The 19,325-nt window shown below is 37.5% G+C and overlaps 1 protein-coding gene across 2 annotated transcripts in view; it reads left to right on the forward strand.

Annotated features, from left to right (window-relative positions):
* GRIA4 (glutamate ionotropic receptor AMPA type subunit 4) overlaps positions 1-19,325 on the forward strand; it is a 242,445-nt gene that overhangs the window by 180,604 nt on the left and 42,516 nt on the right. For both annotated transcript variants that reach the window (XM_059819450.1, XM_059819444.1), the window contains exons 10-13: positions 3,391-3,597; positions 10,582-10,952; positions 12,295-12,493; positions 17,356-17,603. In XM_059819450.1, coding sequence (XP_059675433.1) covers positions 3,391-3,597; positions 10,582-10,952; positions 12,295-12,493; positions 17,356-17,603 — 1,025 coding nt within the window. The remainder of the gene's footprint in view (positions 1-3,390; positions 3,598-10,581; positions 10,953-12,294; positions 12,494-17,355; positions 17,604-19,325) is intronic.

Raw genomic sequence — 19,325 nt, forward strand, 5'->3', positions numbered from 1 at the left:
AATACATTTCTCATTATTTGGCAGGTAAAGTAGGCACAACAATTAAAGAAACTGTTATTTATTCTGTGTAAAATAGGTAGGAGGGAAAGGACAACATAGTAAGCAAAAGGTAGTAGGTGTTCCCATTATTTTTAATTGTCTTGTTTCACACTGGCAGATCTCACTCAATTGCTGCATCTTTTAAAGCAGTCACAGCAAGAGGTACTACCTTACCCTATAAGAGAATTGCATTGTAAGAGATGTTCCTTGCTGTATTTTGCTCTTAATTGGTAAGATCAGAGTGTGTAGAAGTGGTGGATGGGGAGAGAACTGATGTGGTTCCTCCAAGTCACCCAACAGATCCCTGGCAGAACCCAGGTCTTCTGAGCCTTCACTTGGTGGTCCCTCCACTGGGTGGGATTGCCACTGCTTGAACCTACCAAGGACAGTATTGGACCCCACTACTTCCATTCTCAGCATTCCCTCGCAGAACTCGTAGAGAGGAGGGCTGAAATTTATTTAGCCTTTGGCAGGAAAAATAAGGCATCTCTCACTTTGCTTTGCTGTGCAGAGACAGCTGAAATGCTTTTTTGTGACAGCCCTGTCAGTGATAAGGTGCAGGCAGAATCACAGTGTCTGGGTTTTGGGAGAAGGAACAGGCTGACCTGGCCTCCTCTGTGCCTGTCTGCTTTGTGTTCCTCTCCAGAGTTATTATTTCCTGGTGTGACTTTAATTGTGTGCCTTTGGCTTGGGATTTATAAGAAAGGCTGAATCAGAAGAGCTAGCAGTCACTAACTCTGGTCTTTGAAAAACAAAATTGCTTTTGAGGCACAGCAAGCAAATGTAACTGAAGCTTGTAAGGAGACTCCACAAATGCAGGATACTGGCCAAGACTTGGTTGTATTTCTAGCTAGCAGTTGGCTAAATCACAGTCAAGAGACAGTATTTTTTGCCTCTGTTTCTTTTTAAGCATTTTTGTGAAATAACATATGTAGAAAGACCCAGATTTTGGCTTTTCCTTCCATGGGAACAAAAAGCCTACATAAGGGAAGAACATTTGATTCATGTGCCCAAAATACTTCCCAAAGTCAAGATCTACTGCAAAGAGAGAGCAGGACCCCATCTCCTTGCTCTTCTCTCTCCCTCCCTCTGGAAGACAGGTGCTTGAGATTAAGCTGATTTAATAGGGGATAGGAATTCAAGAAACGGTGCAGGCTGCTGTTAATTCTCAGCAGTTTTCCCTTGAAGATACAAACTCTGTATGGGCAAAGGCATTACACTGCATCACTGTAGTGATTACAGTGTGTGGTTAATGCTGTAGCTCAGTGGTCTTCTCAGTGCCCAGGCCACACGCATCACGATGATAATAGCTTGTTTTGTGATTGCCCCAGTTTTAGAAGTCCTTGGCGATCCTTAGCCATGCAGTGGTCATAACTATGTGCTCAAGAAATGCAACAATTTGCTGTTGTCAACCTCAAATTTCTCTGGGCATGTGTACTTATGTATAGGTCAAGGAACCAGGTAGTCAGACAGAGTTTATCTTTGGAAGTGATCATTGTGGACACCTTTCTATGCTGTGTGGTTCCTTAGCTGAAGTAATGGCCATAATGCATCAATGGCCTCCAACACTGAATTACTGCTAAGGGATTGTGGCCCAAAGAGGCGTGTCCATAGCAGAGAATAACATAAGAAGAAGATGGGAGGAGAGGTGTTCTGGGAATACACCTGAGAGTGAGACATTCGTGCAATACTTAGGAACCTGACTCTCTCTTTAGGGAAACACTAGCACTTCCTCATTCCCAAACTGTGTTGAATTTAATCTGGGACCTTCCTCTCACATTGAAGTAAACGAACTACACGACTTTCTCCACTCAGATTACACAAAGCTCTGTTCGGCCATCCTTATACAGAGGTGGGTCCTGGGCAGAGTTACCACAGGAAGTAAATTTATATAAGTAACAGGAATAGTGCTTCCCACATATAATATCTCTCTTTTTTATTTCTCTGCCTTTTTATCTTATAATAGTTAATTAAAGATACTGTTCAGGCTTGCTTATCAAGTTCTTCTCTTGGGTGGATCCACACCCTCTTAACAGGAGCTACATATTGGTATCTGAAAGGAAAAATTTACCTGACATACTGAAAAATTTTGGAATTGGTTTATTCAGTCCCTCTATTGCTCATGTAATGCCACATATTCTCCATTGTTAAACACTTAATAGAAGTTACAAAATTGTTGTTGCTTACAGCTGATGTTGATGTAGTTTCAATGAGGCAGACATTCTCAGACTATACATTTACCTTTATTTTATTTTTGTATTAATGATGTATGTAGGAAAGATGTGAACAGGGCAAAGTACTACCAAGGTTAGTGTCAAAAAACTACATTCACCAGGGCCAGTACAGAGAAAACTTAAGTTGCCAGTATTTTGTGATGTAGATTCAAACAAAGGGTGATATTAGTGACAAGTATGTTGTCTGGAACTGGCTATGAATATGAATTATGTGAAGTAATTCAAAATACCAACAGAAAGTACAGTTTTACATAATGATTGCTAAAGTCTGAATCCACACAGAGCAAAAAAGAAAAATGTAATCTTGTTTTCCCAATGCGACCTTGATTTCCCAGTCACATAATGTTCACTATTGTGATAATGTGGTTTACACAGGGAATGTAAGATCCACTTTTCGAGACAGGTTTTACTTGTTTTCAATGACACTCACCAACCAAAAATGTTTTTGGTACTTCTTTTTCATGCAGCATGTAAAATCAGTGTCAGCTTAATACCATTCTTGTCCATGCATATTGCTTAGATTCATCCTAAAAGACCTTGCATAATCTGCACTGCTTATTCAAAGGGGAAGATATGTGTTTCCTCAGGAACATATTTCTATTTTTTCACTAAAATGTATGTAGCCTTTTAGTAACTATGCATTCTAAACCCCAAGAAAGCAAATCATTCAGGCTGTGCATCTGAAATTACATAGACAGTAACGACACTATGTTAGAGGATATGCTTACTTGCTGAAGTCGAAAGCGTAGATTATACCTTGCATTATCCCACAGTCATTTGCATTGTATAGGTTCAACCTCTATTCGCGCTTTAAATTTGGCAATATTGCACTAAGATCTTTCATTTAAAACAAAGTAAAATTTATGTGCCTTCTTGGATAGTTTTTGTGTTTATAATTTGTAAAGTTGATAAATCTTGTGAAATGTATAAGCCAAATTACAGTGTAAATAGTATACCTTTCCAGAAGCATTTCTGTTCATACATTTTAATTTAAACGTGTTAATACTATCCATGAACTTTTGATAAAATGTGTATTGTTCAGTCAGTAGATGACATGTTACTTTTCAGAGTATATTCTGTATACTTCTCCTTTACAGTTCTACTTCTTTCATTATAGGAAGCCCCATATGTTATGTTCAAGAAAAACCATGATACGTTTGAAGGGAATGACAAGTTTGAAGGATACTGTGTAGATCTGGCGTCAGAAATTGCAAAACATATTGGTATCAAGTACAAAATTGCCATTGTTCCTGATGGAAAATATGGAGCAAGGGATCCAGAGACAAAAATCTGGAATGGGATGGTGGGAGAACTTGTTTATGGGGTAAGCATATCAATTTTTGAAGCAGGATTTAATTTATCATAGCATTAGTCATAAAATAGGCAGTATATGTGCATTTTATTTAACTTTGGGGTCACAGAAAAGAAACAGAATTCTGTTTCAGATCTCTGTGCTTTCATTTATTTTCAAGAGAAAATCAAATAGTTTCATGCAAATTCTACTATTTATTCAACTAGTACCTTCGAAACATCCATAGTTTGCACATCCGTTAAAAATTCATTAATGTTACAACTAATGTTAGAGAGCATCTATTCCTGATACATTCTAAGACTTAGTTGGGAAGAATATCACTCATTTATTCATTTTCATGGAGTGGGGGACAGATCTTTTAAAAAAGGTAGGACTCTTGGTCTAGTTTGAGAGATGGAGACTCCATCATCATATATTAAGCATATATAACAAACCATTACAGACAAGTACACAATTAGGCAATTCAGAATTAAGACAGACTTTTAAGATGAACAGCAATAATAAAATTTAAGAGCAAACCCAGCAAGTTTAGCAACTAAGAGCATTATGTTATACAGTGATCTGGAAAAGGATTCTTCAGAATAGCATAACAGTTAACAATTCTGTTGACACATAAAGTTGTAATATTTAATGAAAATAGTTCCAACAAACCCAAAGAAATATTTGCAGTATCTGGTGTTACCAAAAGTAACAAAACTCAGAACTATGCTCGCTGATGACTGCAGCTGCTAATATCTGCACTGAGAACAGATTCTTTGAGAAACTTTTCATTTCAGTAACGGAATAAAAAAAAATCCTAAAACTGTTCAGATGAGAACATTTCCACCAATGAATCCATAACATGCCTCAACCTCCCTATAAAAACCTACTGCATGTGGGTTGATCCATCCACAGTTGCAGTTTCCACAATTCCAGTGGCAGTTAGGGCCATGTGTGGCAAAAGCCTCGTGGCTTTTCTCGCAGCTCCATTTCTGTTCCCCTCTGTCAGCTAAGTATAGTTGATAAATTTTGTCAAAGTCTTCTCCACTAGCATCAGTTCAAGAGACTCCTCAACATGAAATAGACTTGTGTGCTGTAGGAGGGTAGGAAATGGTGCCCCAGAGTTTTATTAATTTCCCCTCCACATGCGAATGGAAAGGTTATACCAGCCTCACAAAACCCTGTATGTTCTTGGAAGTTCTTGGAGGAACCACTCCCACTTGTGTCTTTAAAGAGTGGAAAAGCTGAATGATCACCAAGTATGTATATCCACTTTACTGGCTTAGAAGCAGCTCAACTTTCAGGATTTTAAAAGTCAAGGTTATTTCAGACTTATTTTATCAAAATGGAGGCAACTCCTTGTCTGGCTTTTAATCGTAATAGCCATTGCATGAATGTCAATGGCTATACACTGGTTTACACCAGTAGGTTTTTTAAAACTTCTGAGAAATTTTACATATTGTGAGAAAATTCCCTTCAACAGATACAGAGTTTTCATAGCAGAGTTTCAGTGGCCTATCATCTGGTTGAAAATTATAGAGGAAACTTGAAATTATACTTTAGTTTTCAGTTTGTTTTTTTTTTTTCTTTTATTTATCTTGAAAAATATACCTCATCAAAGCCAAACTGCCCTAGTGCTAGACTGAAATACAAAGTGCCATTAGGAAGCTCATACAGAGGTTCATGCCAGTACGGGAATGTGACCGGCTGCTGTTAACATAGCTGAAAGCAACAAAACTCACAGGCAGAAGGAACCTGTTGCAAGATACCTGCATGAAGAGGATGTCCCAGAATACATGGTCAACAGTTCATTTTTTGTAATGGAAAAGAATGAGGTGAAGACTCTTTAAAGGTTTGATGGCCAAGTTTAAAAGCCCCTGCACAACTATCCATTTAGGAAGGCTGCAGTCTGAGAGACTGCCAGAGAAGTTGTGGAGTCTCCTGCTCTGGAGATATTCAAAACTTGCCTGGACGCATTCCTGTGCAACCTGCTTTAGGTGAACCTGGTCTGGCGGAGGCGTTGGACTAGATGATCTCCGGAGGTCCCTTCCAACCCCTATCATTCTGTGATTCTGTGATTCTGTGATTGTGATTCTGGAATTAAGCTCTGGGAATGAGCCACAGCAAAGCTCTTGGAGCTGCTTTTTTATTGAAAGAACTAGCAGAAGTCTGCTGGTGCCCAGTATATTTGCTGTACTGTCCAAAGGCTCCCTTAGGCTATATCTATCCCAGTACATCAGTGGCACCAGGGAACGTCCCTGGCACTGGAACTTGCTTGCCTAACTGTTAAATTGCAACAATGGTGCCTGTGATATTTTTGGCCCATAATTACTCTCCAAAACAATTTTGCAGCCCAGCTGGACACTAGCATGGGGGAGAGACCATTCCCTATGAGCAGCTTGAATGTAGCCGTCCTGGTTTAGAGGTTAAATAACTGTCATGGTAGTGACACAGACTGACCTGTGCCAGCTGGCCTTAAGGCCAAGAGCTACTCGAAGCATGTTTAATGTACTTTTATAGGTGTAGCTTTAAAGGAAATAGTTCTTCCTGTTAACTTACAGAAGTTTGCTGCTTAAGATACCCATAGGGAATCCATGAAGAGCATCCTCCCTGCAACTTTCTTGAGTCCTTGCCAGAAGATTTACAGAACATCAGGTTCCCTGACCTATTCTGTATAGAGAAAGCAGAAAAACCAGTCAGCCAAAGACTTTCCTGCAAAGCTGTTCTATAAGAGGATATTCATCTTCTCTGGTAGATCCCCAAATCATAAACACAAGTACTCTGAGTAGCTGGCTATGCTTCAAGCAAGGCTTTTTGTACGCAGCCAGGATTGGGACAGAATTTGCAACTGAATTACAAGTTAACCAGACGATCCATTTCAGAAACATTTTACAGCTTCTAATTCCCAACCACATTAAAGGATTAACAGACAGTTTTGTGCCAGCCAGTGAGATTGATCCTTTTCTGTGCCACATGAAAGGGTCCCCTCCTCTCCTGCTCTTTACACCATACCCCAATGCCACTTAGCCCTATCCATATTACTGAGAGTGGACACGTGCTAATTTTATCTCATGTTCTCTTGAGACTCATATGCACCGTTGGTCATTCTGGTAGCTGGACATCTTCAGGTACTGCATAAGGCAGCTTGACTGTCACCTAAACTCTGTAGTTGATTTTTCCATCACGTCCCAGGGGAAGCAGTGTATAAAATGCTGTGTTGTACAGTTTTGCTATGACTGTACAGGTCAAGGAGCGGGATGTATGTGTTTATTCTCCTGGTTTGTTTTTAACATTCTATTAAAAACTACCCGGAAATCTTGGTTATTTGTCCCTGATCTATCCGAATGCCTGTAGTAGTCCATGTGGGGCTCTATAGTGCTTGATATCAACCTCACAGAAGAAATGCTGGCTGGGGATGAAATACCGTTAAGCAGATGTAGCAGGTGTTTCCGTATGCACTAACAGTCAGCCCCCATTAAATATTCATCCTCCTGACATAGAATGCTGTTCTTCCACTGCTTAACACAAAAGGTCACAACTCATTTCTGTTTAAAATCTGAGAAGCCATGAGCTTCTGAAGTGAAATCACTTCCTGCTTGATTTTTCTCAGATAGCTTTACCAGCTTCATACAATTTGTACCAAGCATAGATTTTATTCACAAGGTTTTAATAATATATTCTGGAAAAGTAAAAGTCTCTTACCATCAGACTTAATCTTGTCCCATTGTATAATATTGGAAGGATCCAGTATCCATCTGTACTTGGTGCAGCCTTGATTGAAATGCTGTTAACAGATGCAGTTGCTTCAAGTGTGAGGTGTCATTAGCCTTTCTCAAAACAGATTTCACTGGCAAGAAAATCATGAATTGTTTGCACCATTGTTATATTGTTAATCATTTAAATCCATAATTATATGGTGTACATTAACTGGCCAAAGCACAAACGATGATGATTATAATGCACACTATTGTCATTATTTAGCTTTCAACAATGAAGAGTTTATGTAGGCCTTAATGTGGCATACAGTGGTCTTACAAAAATAATAAACAATATGAGCAGAATGGGGAGGCTGCACTTTTTCCAATTATTTGGCATCTAATTGTGACCTATCTGTGTACTGTCCCTTTACATTCATTGGCATGAAATGGGTTTGTCTACATTATGAATCATCTGACATTAGATCACTATTGTAATGAAGTGGGATAAGTTTCTATTTCTCCTCTTTAACTCCTTGAAGTAGTGTAGGCAGCTAGTTCTGATGTAGTTCGAGTAATGCATGTACTCAAGTAATGCATGAGCATTTAAATTTGGTAAGATTAATCTCATCCAGTGTTTCACATACAATATGCAGTGTGCTAATTAGGTCTTTAAAATCTCCACAATTCACGCTAAAATGGTGCCTCACATCGTAAAAACCTCACATCGTATAAAACCTCACATCGTAAAAACTAACAACCCTCAAGGATCCATGTTTTAATCCCAGTAGCAATCTGCAGACACAAATAATGAAGTGTTAGCCAACACTTTTGAAGACCAGTGACCAGGTCTATCATTTACACCGTGTTAAGGAAGATACCACTATGTGACAGATACAGAGAAGATTAGCAGTAATAGATCACAGTTCCCCTGAGTCTTTCAGTTAATTTGTTTCAAGGACTCCACATTAGGCTTTCACAGTAGCTGAAATTTAGGAGTGGAAAAGACATTGACTCTAAGGAAGGAAACCCTCCTTCTAGAAAAAAGGAATTAATGAGTGAGATGAAGTACAAAAATACACAGCAATGCCAGTAGCCCCAACCATCCTACAATCCTTAGACTATGGAAACCAAATTTGCTGTACAATTTTCAGGATATTTAAAAATACATTTTAGATATGTTATTTTTCTTCATATAGTACTGATCTTCATAAAATATGTTTCAGTCAGACTTATGTAATCACAAGACTTAAGAAGCCAATTTTTTTAAAAATGCCTTATATTATGAAATTACATAAAAATTCAGAGAATTAGCACTATTATCATAATGTTTACCCAAGACATTAGCACCAGAGATAATGTCTGATAGACTTGCAAAGTTATGATTTTAATTGTGTTGCTTAAACTATAACATCTTTACATAAAATTATAAGTGTTTGCATCACAATTATTTCGGAATGACAGATATAATCTGATTATTAATATACAGCAATTTTAATACAAATTTGCATTTTTGGGCCATTGCACTGGAATGAGTCAGTTCTTTTGAATTATTCAAAATTATACAGCTACCAAAACAGGTTTAAAGTTTAACTACATGAAATTTGTTTTAAATTCAATTCTATAAAATATATATAGCTTAGTATAACTTAGTGTATAAAATAACAGAAACATTATTTTAAATGCATTTATCTGTTTCAAAATTGTGAGATGACAAAAAAGCCTACATTTCAATTTCTTTTTTTCTTTATCACACAAGCTATTTATGTAACACTTGGATTAAACTATTTAAGCATATCCTTAATTTTCAGTATGTTTTAATCTCATTAAAATTGATGGGATTTAAATGTATCCTTGTATATTTTACTGAGTATGAATGTCCTTAAGAACATCCTAAAAGGCAAACACGCTTAAATGCTTTGCTAAACTATGCGCTATGTACTATGTCTGAAGTTGCTACACCATAAGAGGAATTTGGGCCAACTAAGTATTTAAAAAATAAAACTATGACAGTTCTATTATGGAGATTTATGAATAGCTCTTAATTGTGCCTGTGAAGATGACTGGGCCTGAGATGGGGTAAATACAGTCAGATTATCTCATATATTGAGGCCTGAAGCAGAGTAATGCCACTGCAGAAGGCAGGTTGTGAGTCTACCTTATTTGCAGCCAACACCAAGTGTTCTCAAAATACGCTGTTACCCTCCTTAGCCCATAAGCTGTATAGAAGTCCAGGCTGGCCACAGAGCACGGGCTCTGCTCTGTGAATCCACCTAGATACAGCACCACGATGATGAACGGGAGAAAGGTTTCAGCAGTTTCTGCATCTGTTCCCCTCCCACTGGTGCAGTCCCTCTTCGTCCCAGTTCCTCTTACAATTCCCATCTTAAGTACTGCTGTAATGACAGCTTTGGCATACAAGGCAAGGCAAACAAGGCAAGGCAAGGCAAGGCAAGGCAAGGCAAGGCCAGGCAAGGAGCAAACCTTAATGTAATGTTGAGTCCCTAATGACAGAAATGACCCATTAGCACAACTACAATACCTTATAGTTCATGCAGACATCATTGTTAGCAACCGTAATCACCATCATCATCAATAATGATTCATTCAAGACCAGCATCTTCATTCTAAAACCATATTAGATAAACACATTAAAAATTATTCCTGTCTCTAATGGGAATGGATTCAGCACACTTTTTGTCCTTTTGTTGCATGATTTTGCACAGCTGTTTCCTGAGTACTTGCCTTTTTGCAGTGTTTAAAATCTGATTCATTCCTATTGAGCTATCTTTCCCCCAAGACAACTGCGTGCAGTTTTGTGGCACCTTTGCTGCTTCATGCTATTTAGAGCTTCCTTGAGTCTATGAGCTGGCTTCTCTCAAAGAATGAGTGTATCTTATGAAAATATGATAATAAATGACTGTTCTGGGATCTTACAAAAAAAAATCTCTATACATTCAGTGACAACAGTCATTATCATTTTTCATTCTTCCTTGAACTCCTTTACTTTAAATCTAAATTAATACCTAAAAAGATCTACCTACACTGATGCCCACCTCTATAAGATTTAGGAGTCTTCTCCTTAGCAGGAAAATTAAGTTTTTCTGTAATTCTGTAAAAGAAAAACCTGTGATATGTGTGTTCTACTAAAAGCATATTGAGTAAATATAGACTGTGATAGAAAGGAGAAAGATGGTATAAAAGAACATTTAAGCCACAGTGCCCTGATGTTAATGACATACCTTTGGAATTAGCTGTTTAGCTGAGCGTATAAGCCAACTCCAATTAATCTATACATCTATATTTCTTTTTTTCTTTATAGAAAGCAGAGATTGCTGTTGCGCCTCTGACCATCACTTTGGTACGAGAAGAGGTCATTGATTTTTCTAAGCCTTTTATGAGTTTGGGGATATCCATTATGATCAAAAAGCCCCAGAAATCTAAACCAGGAGTGTTTTCCTTCTTGGACCCTTTGGCGTATGAGATCTGGATGTGCATAGTCTTTGCCTACATTGGTGTCAGTGTGGTCCTGTTCCTAGTTAGCAGGTTTAGCCCTTATGAGTGGCACACAGAAGAACCAGAGGATGGGAAAGAAGGACCCAGTGACCAGCCTCCCAATGAGTTTGGCATATTCAACAGCCTCTGGTTTTCCCTGGGTGCCTTTATGCAACAAGGATGTGATATTTCCCCAAGGTTTGTGTCAAATCTTTTTACATTTGCATTTTATCTTCAACACTGAAGCATAAAATCTTCCTGTGTTTATTTTCCTGGCAGTGTTTTGAATTTCATTCTTTAGGAAGCCTTTTCATTTTTTTTCTTTTTTTAATAGCTATGATAAGGGCAACAGAGAATCTGCTTTGGATTTCAGTCATTACTATTATTTTACATATGTCAATGTGCATAAACCACAAACAGCTCTCAGAAACAGCAGGTACACACAGGGGCAATTCCACTGCGTTGACTTCAGAGGAACTGTGTTGTTGCTAAATTAGTTCCATTGTATTACAATTATGAAATGCACACTATTGTGCTGAATATTTGCCTTGCATGAATGAATGTCCCATTTCTGTTCCCTATCAAGTTCTACATCACTGCTTCCCGAATATCACTATCTATGAAAGAGATAATATTTGACCATCTGTTTCTGAGAAGCCACGCTGTATAGCTAAGCTATGCCTTACAGAGTGGGTGCTTCAGATGAGGTATATGATCCCAGTCCTGGATTTCTCAACCTTTTAAGATATTCTGGAACTTCAGTGTGCAGTGACTACAACTTCTTAATTAAACATTATGACCCAATCTTTCAAACTTGAATGCTTCATTTTAGCCATTAACAGTAAGATTGTTCAGCATTGGTCTAACTCTGCTATTATTGAAGTTAGCAATAAAACTGCTACTGATTAAGACTGGATGTACATTACTCCTCAACAGCCTGCTCATCAAATTCCAGGTATTAGAATGGAAAGTATAATTTTTTTACTGAACGTAAATATCTCTGTTACCACAAAATGCTTGCTTCTTAAATAAGAAAAATGTGAAAGTTCAAATGATTGCAGTAGCTTGTAGAATGTTTGATAAGTTCGGGTGACAGGAACATTTTAATCCTAGAGCCAACATAATCCATGTGCAAAGCCTTTTGTGTCTTTTTTTTTTTTTAAGAGGAAACAGAGAAAGCTACTGATTTGCAGCTACCATACTTTACTTTTGTCTCCAAAAAGAGATTACCTATACAGTATTTTTGACAACATTTTTGCTATGTTAGGCATTTCCTGAAATAATAACGCTGGGATTACTGTTCAAGAGAATTCAAACTTCTGTATGTGCGTGATAGATATTAAATACAGTGGACTCTGTACTGTAGGCGTTAAGATTCAAGAGAAAAAGTATTTATTAGTATTTAAAATGCAAATGATCTCCCTCCCATTGACTGTTACTTAATGATACATGTTCAGCAATAATGGTGCCTTCTCTTTTTCTCTCTCTCTCTTTGTGGCTTAAGAGACAGGAAAATGTGCATTATCTTATTCATGTTTAGATCCCTCTCAGGTCGCATTGTTGGAGGTGTCTGGTGGTTCTTCACGCTCATCATTATTTCATCCTACACTGCTAACCTCGCTGCTTTCTTGACTGTTGAGCGAATGGTCTCGCCCATAGAAAGTGCAGAAGACCTTGCCAAACAAACTGAAATTGCTTATGGGACACTGGACTCAGGGTCAACCAAAGAGTTCTTCAGAGTAAGTTGGCATGTCCATTAGAGCAGCTCTCCCTAACGACTGCTCTTATAAGATGCTTGGAAGGGTGAAATAATGTTACTTTGCAATTGTATGTAATATAGTTTGTAACTCCTGCAATACTTTAGATACATTTTTACCCCCACAACACCATTTGTTGGAGTTCTCAGTTATTTTAATTTGTGGAAAACTTATTGATCCTGTCACATTGGGCTAAAGAGGTGCCCCGAGGGATGCTGAAGCCAGTGATAATTAAAGCAGCATTGCACTATTGATTCATCTGAAGCTACAGTACTGAAATGATGTGCAGCATTGAAAGCCTATGATGATAGCATGGAGACTTGCAGCTTTTGTTTCTACTTATGGATTTGGCTGTGTGCATTTTGCTTTAGGGTCTTGGGTGGTGGGCAGGAAATGCATTTTTTCATTTGTTGACTTTCAGATGAATAATAAAGAGAAAATATATCTCAGGGGGATGTGGTTGGAGCATTAGGAAACAGCCTAAACAGCCATTCATATGTCTGTGCTGTCTGTATTGATTACTTCATTTTCATTTGCTTTCCCGTGTTAGTGTGGTTGGTATGTAATCCTCATCGTTTGCCAGCTGGAAAACAGGGAGCCTGAACATCACAAGGAGTACATAATAAGCAGTCTCTCGTGCTTTATTTCATGCCTCTAGCAGATGAAAGTTAAGCCTAGCTGACTGAACGTGTGTGAGTTTAGTGTTTGAATGCGGCTCTGAATAAATGCTGTGAACCAGTAATCCTTCCTTGGAAATTACACAATTTAGGAGCATTATTTATCTGAAAGGTGCAGTTTAAGGGAATTTTAGAAGAAAGAAAGATGGAGTGATAATTTCTTCTTATTGTCTAATTGAAAGGGGACTGTTCTGTGGTAGGTACTCCCATGCACCTTGACTGTTTTCAGTTTCACCAAACTGAACTCAGTGAATCATTAACAAAATTATGGATGGGATTTGTGAACTATAGGCAGTATCAATTCAAGGGCAGCTGCTGAGTGTCCCCCAAAAGGTCTGTAGTGAAATAACCTTTTTATTGCACAAGATATCCCCATAGAAGAACTTGCAAATATTTTCTATTATTAGCTGTAAAAAGATGCTGCCTTATAAGGTATAAATGACACTTAACCAACACACAGTGGCTGAGCCTTCACATAACAAAGCTGTCCAAGGAGTTTAGTCTAAGCTAGTTTTCTAGATTTCGTCTGTAGACACTGGAGAAAGAAAAGCACTCCTGTGCATCCTATACGGGGCAGGTGTGTTATGTTGAAATATATCACCCTTTTACGTATCTTCCTCTTTGCATCAACTCTAGAGGGATCCCACTGAAATGGCTAGGGTGCTTGGTACCTCATTTTTAATGGATACAGTTCAGTGACAGGTTTTTAACTACACCTGTCTTCTTTCATTGCCAAGGTGTTGGTATACACCTAAATATGACACTACAGATGCTCTCTGGGAGCCTTATTTGTTACCCCAAGTGGTAGAAACTCAGTTTGTGGTCCCTAGAAGCCCTGATTTCACATCAGATGTCTACAAAAATGGTAGTATTAAGATGTAGGAGGCTTGTCAGAGAATTGAAATATTTTGGTCCTGAGATGGCCAGATTTCCTATTTTCTTGAAAAGAGTATAATCCCTCAGTACTCGTTATTTATAATCATCTATGCTTAACCCATAGATTAATCTTTAGCTCAGTTTGTGGAAAGTTAGGTGTTTTAATTCTGGGAATTCCAGTTTCAGTCCATCACAATCTGAGGTGGTAACTGCAATATATGTGTGTGAATAGTTCTTTCAACTAGAATGAAGCTGTGATGATAGTTAAAAACATGATGCTGAGGACCAGGCAGGTTTATTTAACTTTGGATTTATTAACTTGTTCATTGTCAAGAGTATCCAGTGCTTGAAGTTTTTTTTAGTTGATGGTGCAACAATTAATTCCCAAGGAAATAGTAAAGGAATGAAGGCATAGAGTTTTATTCTGAAGAGTTTTAAAACACTTTTACAAGCTATTGTTCTGAAGTAATGAGGTCAGGTCTTTTGACATAAAAACAGTCTTGGTCACAAAAATTCCATGATTCTTTTAAATCATCCTGTAAACACAGATACTTTTTTGTTTGAATCAATATTTCATGCAAGATCTCTCCTTAAAGAAAAGATTCTTTCTCCGTCTATAATGACAGCCATTCTTACATTTTAATCTTAAAGGGGTAAGAGAAAAAAGAAGGAAAATCAATGTTCTCTTCATATTTTTTTCCTTTACTTCAAAATACAAAGGGAAACATTAGAAGTAACTACAAATATTAATATAGTTGCATATGCAAGATTTGAAGCTTTATCAAGATTTAGACTGTGTTGATCGCTTTTTTAAAAATGGTGTAATTGAGGCCCTGTTATCAAATGATTTTAATCTCTGCAACGGTATAGTGATTGTTAATGATACTGTATGCGCTATTTCTAAAAACATTTTTCACAAAACAGGGGCAATATTTGCACCATTGTTTGCATAATACATAAATTAAGACCCAGTCTGAAACAATAGTGGGAGAAGACTCCCAAGTCTAACATTTTGTGTGGTTGGAAGCAAACATCATCAGTTTTGGGATTAAAGTAATGTGTAAGTTTTCTGTCAGTGATTACTATCTGGCTGAAGATGAGCCTTCAGGACATTCTGTCATCATTTGATTATTTCTGATCAAAATGTCAGAAACTCTGAACAGATATTCAGTCTGCTTTGACTCCAGATTGAAAACAGAAAAGGGAGAAGTAATTTTAACGCCAACATAAAGAAAAAGACAAGATTGATACTATTAGCTATTTACTTATTTCCTGTTTTGGACACAGTGAGAGTTGCATTTTCCAAGCAGCTTGCTCAAGAGGAAAAGAGCTGTTTTAGCAGTCCTACTGTGGGTTGATGTGTAGAAATTGAATGTTAACAAATGAAAGCATCAGAAAAGAAAATGTTCTTACAAGGCAGATGCCTTATTAGACTTGCCTTTTTTTTTTTTGTCTCTTAATGGGCAAAAGAAACCAGATCCTAAAAAAATAGATTTAAATGCAACCTTTTTTCAATTGATACAGGGCATTGTTTCCTCTTACTAATAGAGCTATTTTATGTGTTGCATGCTTTTAGTTTTGAAGGAAAGTGACCTATTAGATGTTTACTTTATAAAGAATCTGATGATATGGATGTTAAGGTGTAAAATATGATTGGAAGTGAAGACAGACAAAGGCAAGTAAATATTCTTGAAATGGTGCCTGATTCATTACTTCTCTCTTCCATTCTTTTTTCTTTCTGTAAATTTAAATCCATGAAATTACATCAGCGTAAAGCAAAAAGAATACATGGGTGGCTTAGCTTACGCTTTGCTCTCAGAGACTATTATGTAAATGAAAAGTAGCTGTGACTACAGTGGAAAGAGAGGGTGACAAGGCAGGATGTGGTTATGGACATGCACAGCTGTTGTTAATTTAAATTTTATTATCTTTGACAGAAAGATAAAATGATGCATACAGACAAGCTAAAAAAGCAAGGATAATTTATCATGTTCTGTTTTATGGTATTTTTATTGAACATTTCTTGTTAAATGCCACTTACTTTCAAGTTAGACCAATCATTCAGCAATCGGTAAAACGAAATGCTTCAGGGAAATTACTCTTACCTATACAAAGGCTCAGTTGCAGACTTTTTAAAGCCATTGTCCATTTAAATAATACCTAGATTATAGGATTTTATATTAGTTTAAATATGCTAAGACCCTTTGTTTTGGGGCTTTATAATAATGAATATTTTCCTGGAGTGCTCAGCACAGTGTAGGAATGGGCTTGTAGACCAAATCTTGCTTAGCTAGAAACTCCTGTTAACTCAAATAAAAGCTGACTTGAGCATTGGGTTAAAAAGTTCTTTTTGCAGCATGCATAAGAGAAGACAAGTGCCATCTGTTATTAAATAAGAACACTATATAGTGTTCAGCTGATGCACTGCTGGTTTGCATGTATGTATCCCTGTTGCTGGAGGAAGCAAAGGAGTTGTTGAATTAATCTAACACCATGAGAAGCTTCTCAACCTGACAGCATTTCCTTCCTTCTTTCCTTCCTTCCTTCCTTCCTTCCTTCCTCCCTTCCAATGAATTCTTTTTTGTTTTTATTTTTTATTAAGTTTTATTTTTGCTTAAGTCTTTACTTGTAGTTACACCATGCATTCCCAGACAGGAAAATTTCCAACTAACGCACTCTAAGCCACGAATTCTTGCACATTCTTTGAGCAAGCACATTTCTTACTCAATTACTTGCAGGGTCAGAGTCTTTAAAATAAATCCACTGGTACTGCGGTTCTAAAAACATGCCTAATGCTTCTTTAAGACAAATGCTTAGGGCATTTTGTTTCCTTTAATAGCATATTTGGTCCAATTTGCTGTTTCCATCTTGTATTGTGAACCATGTCTTGAAATGTTGTGCAGCCTTTCTGAATGTAAATTGAATGCATTCTGGACTCTGAATGTTGAAAGCAAAAATCTTATTTAAGCTACTGTGGGTTTGATGGTGTAAGAAGTGGGTGTTAGAGCTGAAAAATGCTTCAAGATTCAGCTCAGTATTTATGGGGAGATTATTTTATTGTTTCTCTTTCCCATACAGGCTTATTGTGGATATCTATTTCATAGTGTTGATATTGTTATTTCTTGTTTCTTTTAAAATAATCATGGAATTCAAAGAAAATTCTTATCCAAGTATGATTTTCCCAACCCCAGTTGTTTGAAATATTAAGTATGATTGATTTTATTTTGAACAGTGCCATTCTGAAATGTTGCAACATTCTTTTTGTTCTAACTTCTTTTTAATTTCCTCCAGAGATCAAAAATAGCAGTGTATGAAAAGATGTGGACCTACATGAAATCAGCAGAGCCATCAGTGTTCACTAGGACTACTGCAGAGGGAGTAGCTCGTGTCCGCAAATCCAAGGGCAAGTTTGCCTTCCTGCTGGAGTCCACCATGAATGAATACATTGAGCAACGAAAGCCATGTGACACCATGAAAGTGGGAGGAAATCTGGATTCGAAAGGCTATGGCGTAGCCACACCGAAGGGTTCTCCATTAAGGTGGGTGGAATAGTATAACAATATAAAATGTGTTGTTATAGTATTCCACCTTCCCTGATGTCCCTGATATAGCTCTTTTTGTTTTGTGTGTGAACATGGTATGTTATTTTTCTTTTCTTCCATTTCATTTTTTTTTTCGATCAACAAAGGTAACCATTTCTAATTGCAATATGGATTTAGCAGCTACAGTTGGCATAACTTTCAAGGCCATATAAAAACCAAACTGGTTGAACACTAGCTACTTGAAGTCAGCCTCAATAGAATTAACATCAGCTATTCTATTTCATCAGCTTTTTCCACTAAATTCAACCCTTTATAGCACTATTATGCCTACATTATCTGCATCAGTATCTGCATCAATAATACGCCTATGCTTTATGTTTTGTTTATTGATCTTGGCTGCTAATTTCTGAATAAGAAGCTGCTTGTATCATCTTTCTTCAAATGTCTTCACTTAGAGGCAATTAGTCCTTCATTAAAGCAATTTCATTAAAGTACTTTTATTAAAGCAACTTCTTATTTAGAAAAAAAATAAGTTTGTGTTTCTAGCATTATGCATTTCAGTACTGCCTTCAAACTCACCAGTATTTTCTTTATCATGTATCAGACACATTCAGTCAAGTAGGAGAGTTTTTGATTCACAGGCAGAACATCATTTGCTTTTCATTCAAGTTGTCAGGGAAACAGAAGAGAAGGTACTAGTTCTGTGTGAAAATTGGCAGTATTTACCATTGTGTTTAATGTTTAAGGCAAACAAAACTTGCCTTTTTCCTCTGGTAGACTTGCCAATTTTCTTCAATGCAAAAGAACAACTAGCGGATTGAGGGAGTATGGCCTGTGAAGTCTTACCATGATAGGGGGCATATGAGTGGGGGAGAGGGAACGGCCCACGGATCAACCAGCACCCTGCTTCTCAAATTTCACCCATGTGTTCATGATAAGGGGTTGCAACAGGCTCTGATTAAATAGATTCACCAAGGAGATGGAGTGGGTTGAAGGGAGGAGTTGCAAGTGCAGAAGGAGCCATAGTTGTGTGCAGGAAATAACTGAGGAGGTACCTGTCTATATCCGTGACCACAGAGGAGACATCATTGCCATTATGCAGATAACTAGACTCACTCTTAACTCACCAATTTAACCTGCACATAATACCACAAACCTCAATAGCCTTAACTGTATTATACGGATGAGAATAAGAGTATCATCAGAATCATTTCCATCTGCAGCAAAAAAAGATTTGTATGTGCAGGGGAAAATCAGGCTAGTTATTTCAGTGTTTGAATATGTTTTTTTGGTCTTCTCAGTACCTCTCAGTCATCTTCACCACTGAATAAAGTGGTAAGAGAACATAAGGAGGTGAGAGAGGGAAAATGACAACAATAAAAATATTAATTGTAAAGAAAAATGTGCAGAACTCATGGGGTTGTTAAAGGTAGAAGGGAGCAGATAATAAGAGAGGCTGATCTATTATCTGGGTATACTTTCAAAGCACTTTTATTTTATTTTTTATTTCTAATAGATTGCTATCTCCTTCTCAGTGTTTCAGACAACCTAGAAGTGGGACACAGCACTGCAGTTCAGTGGAGCTGCTTTCCCGTAGTAAGGAAATGTCCATTGCTGACTGTCATGCTTTACTGTGCCAAATCCAGGGCAAACTTTGTAGGAATCTCTTTAGCTGCTATCATATATATCCTAGCAGTGGGCTGTTTGCTCCAAGCATGC

The sequence above is a fragment of the Gavia stellata genome, chromosome 1 (genome assembly GCF_030936135.1).
Source record: "Gavia stellata isolate bGavSte3 chromosome 1, bGavSte3.hap2, whole genome shotgun sequence".
Lineage (NCBI taxonomy): Eukaryota > Metazoa > Chordata > Aves > Gaviiformes > Gaviidae > Gavia > Gavia stellata.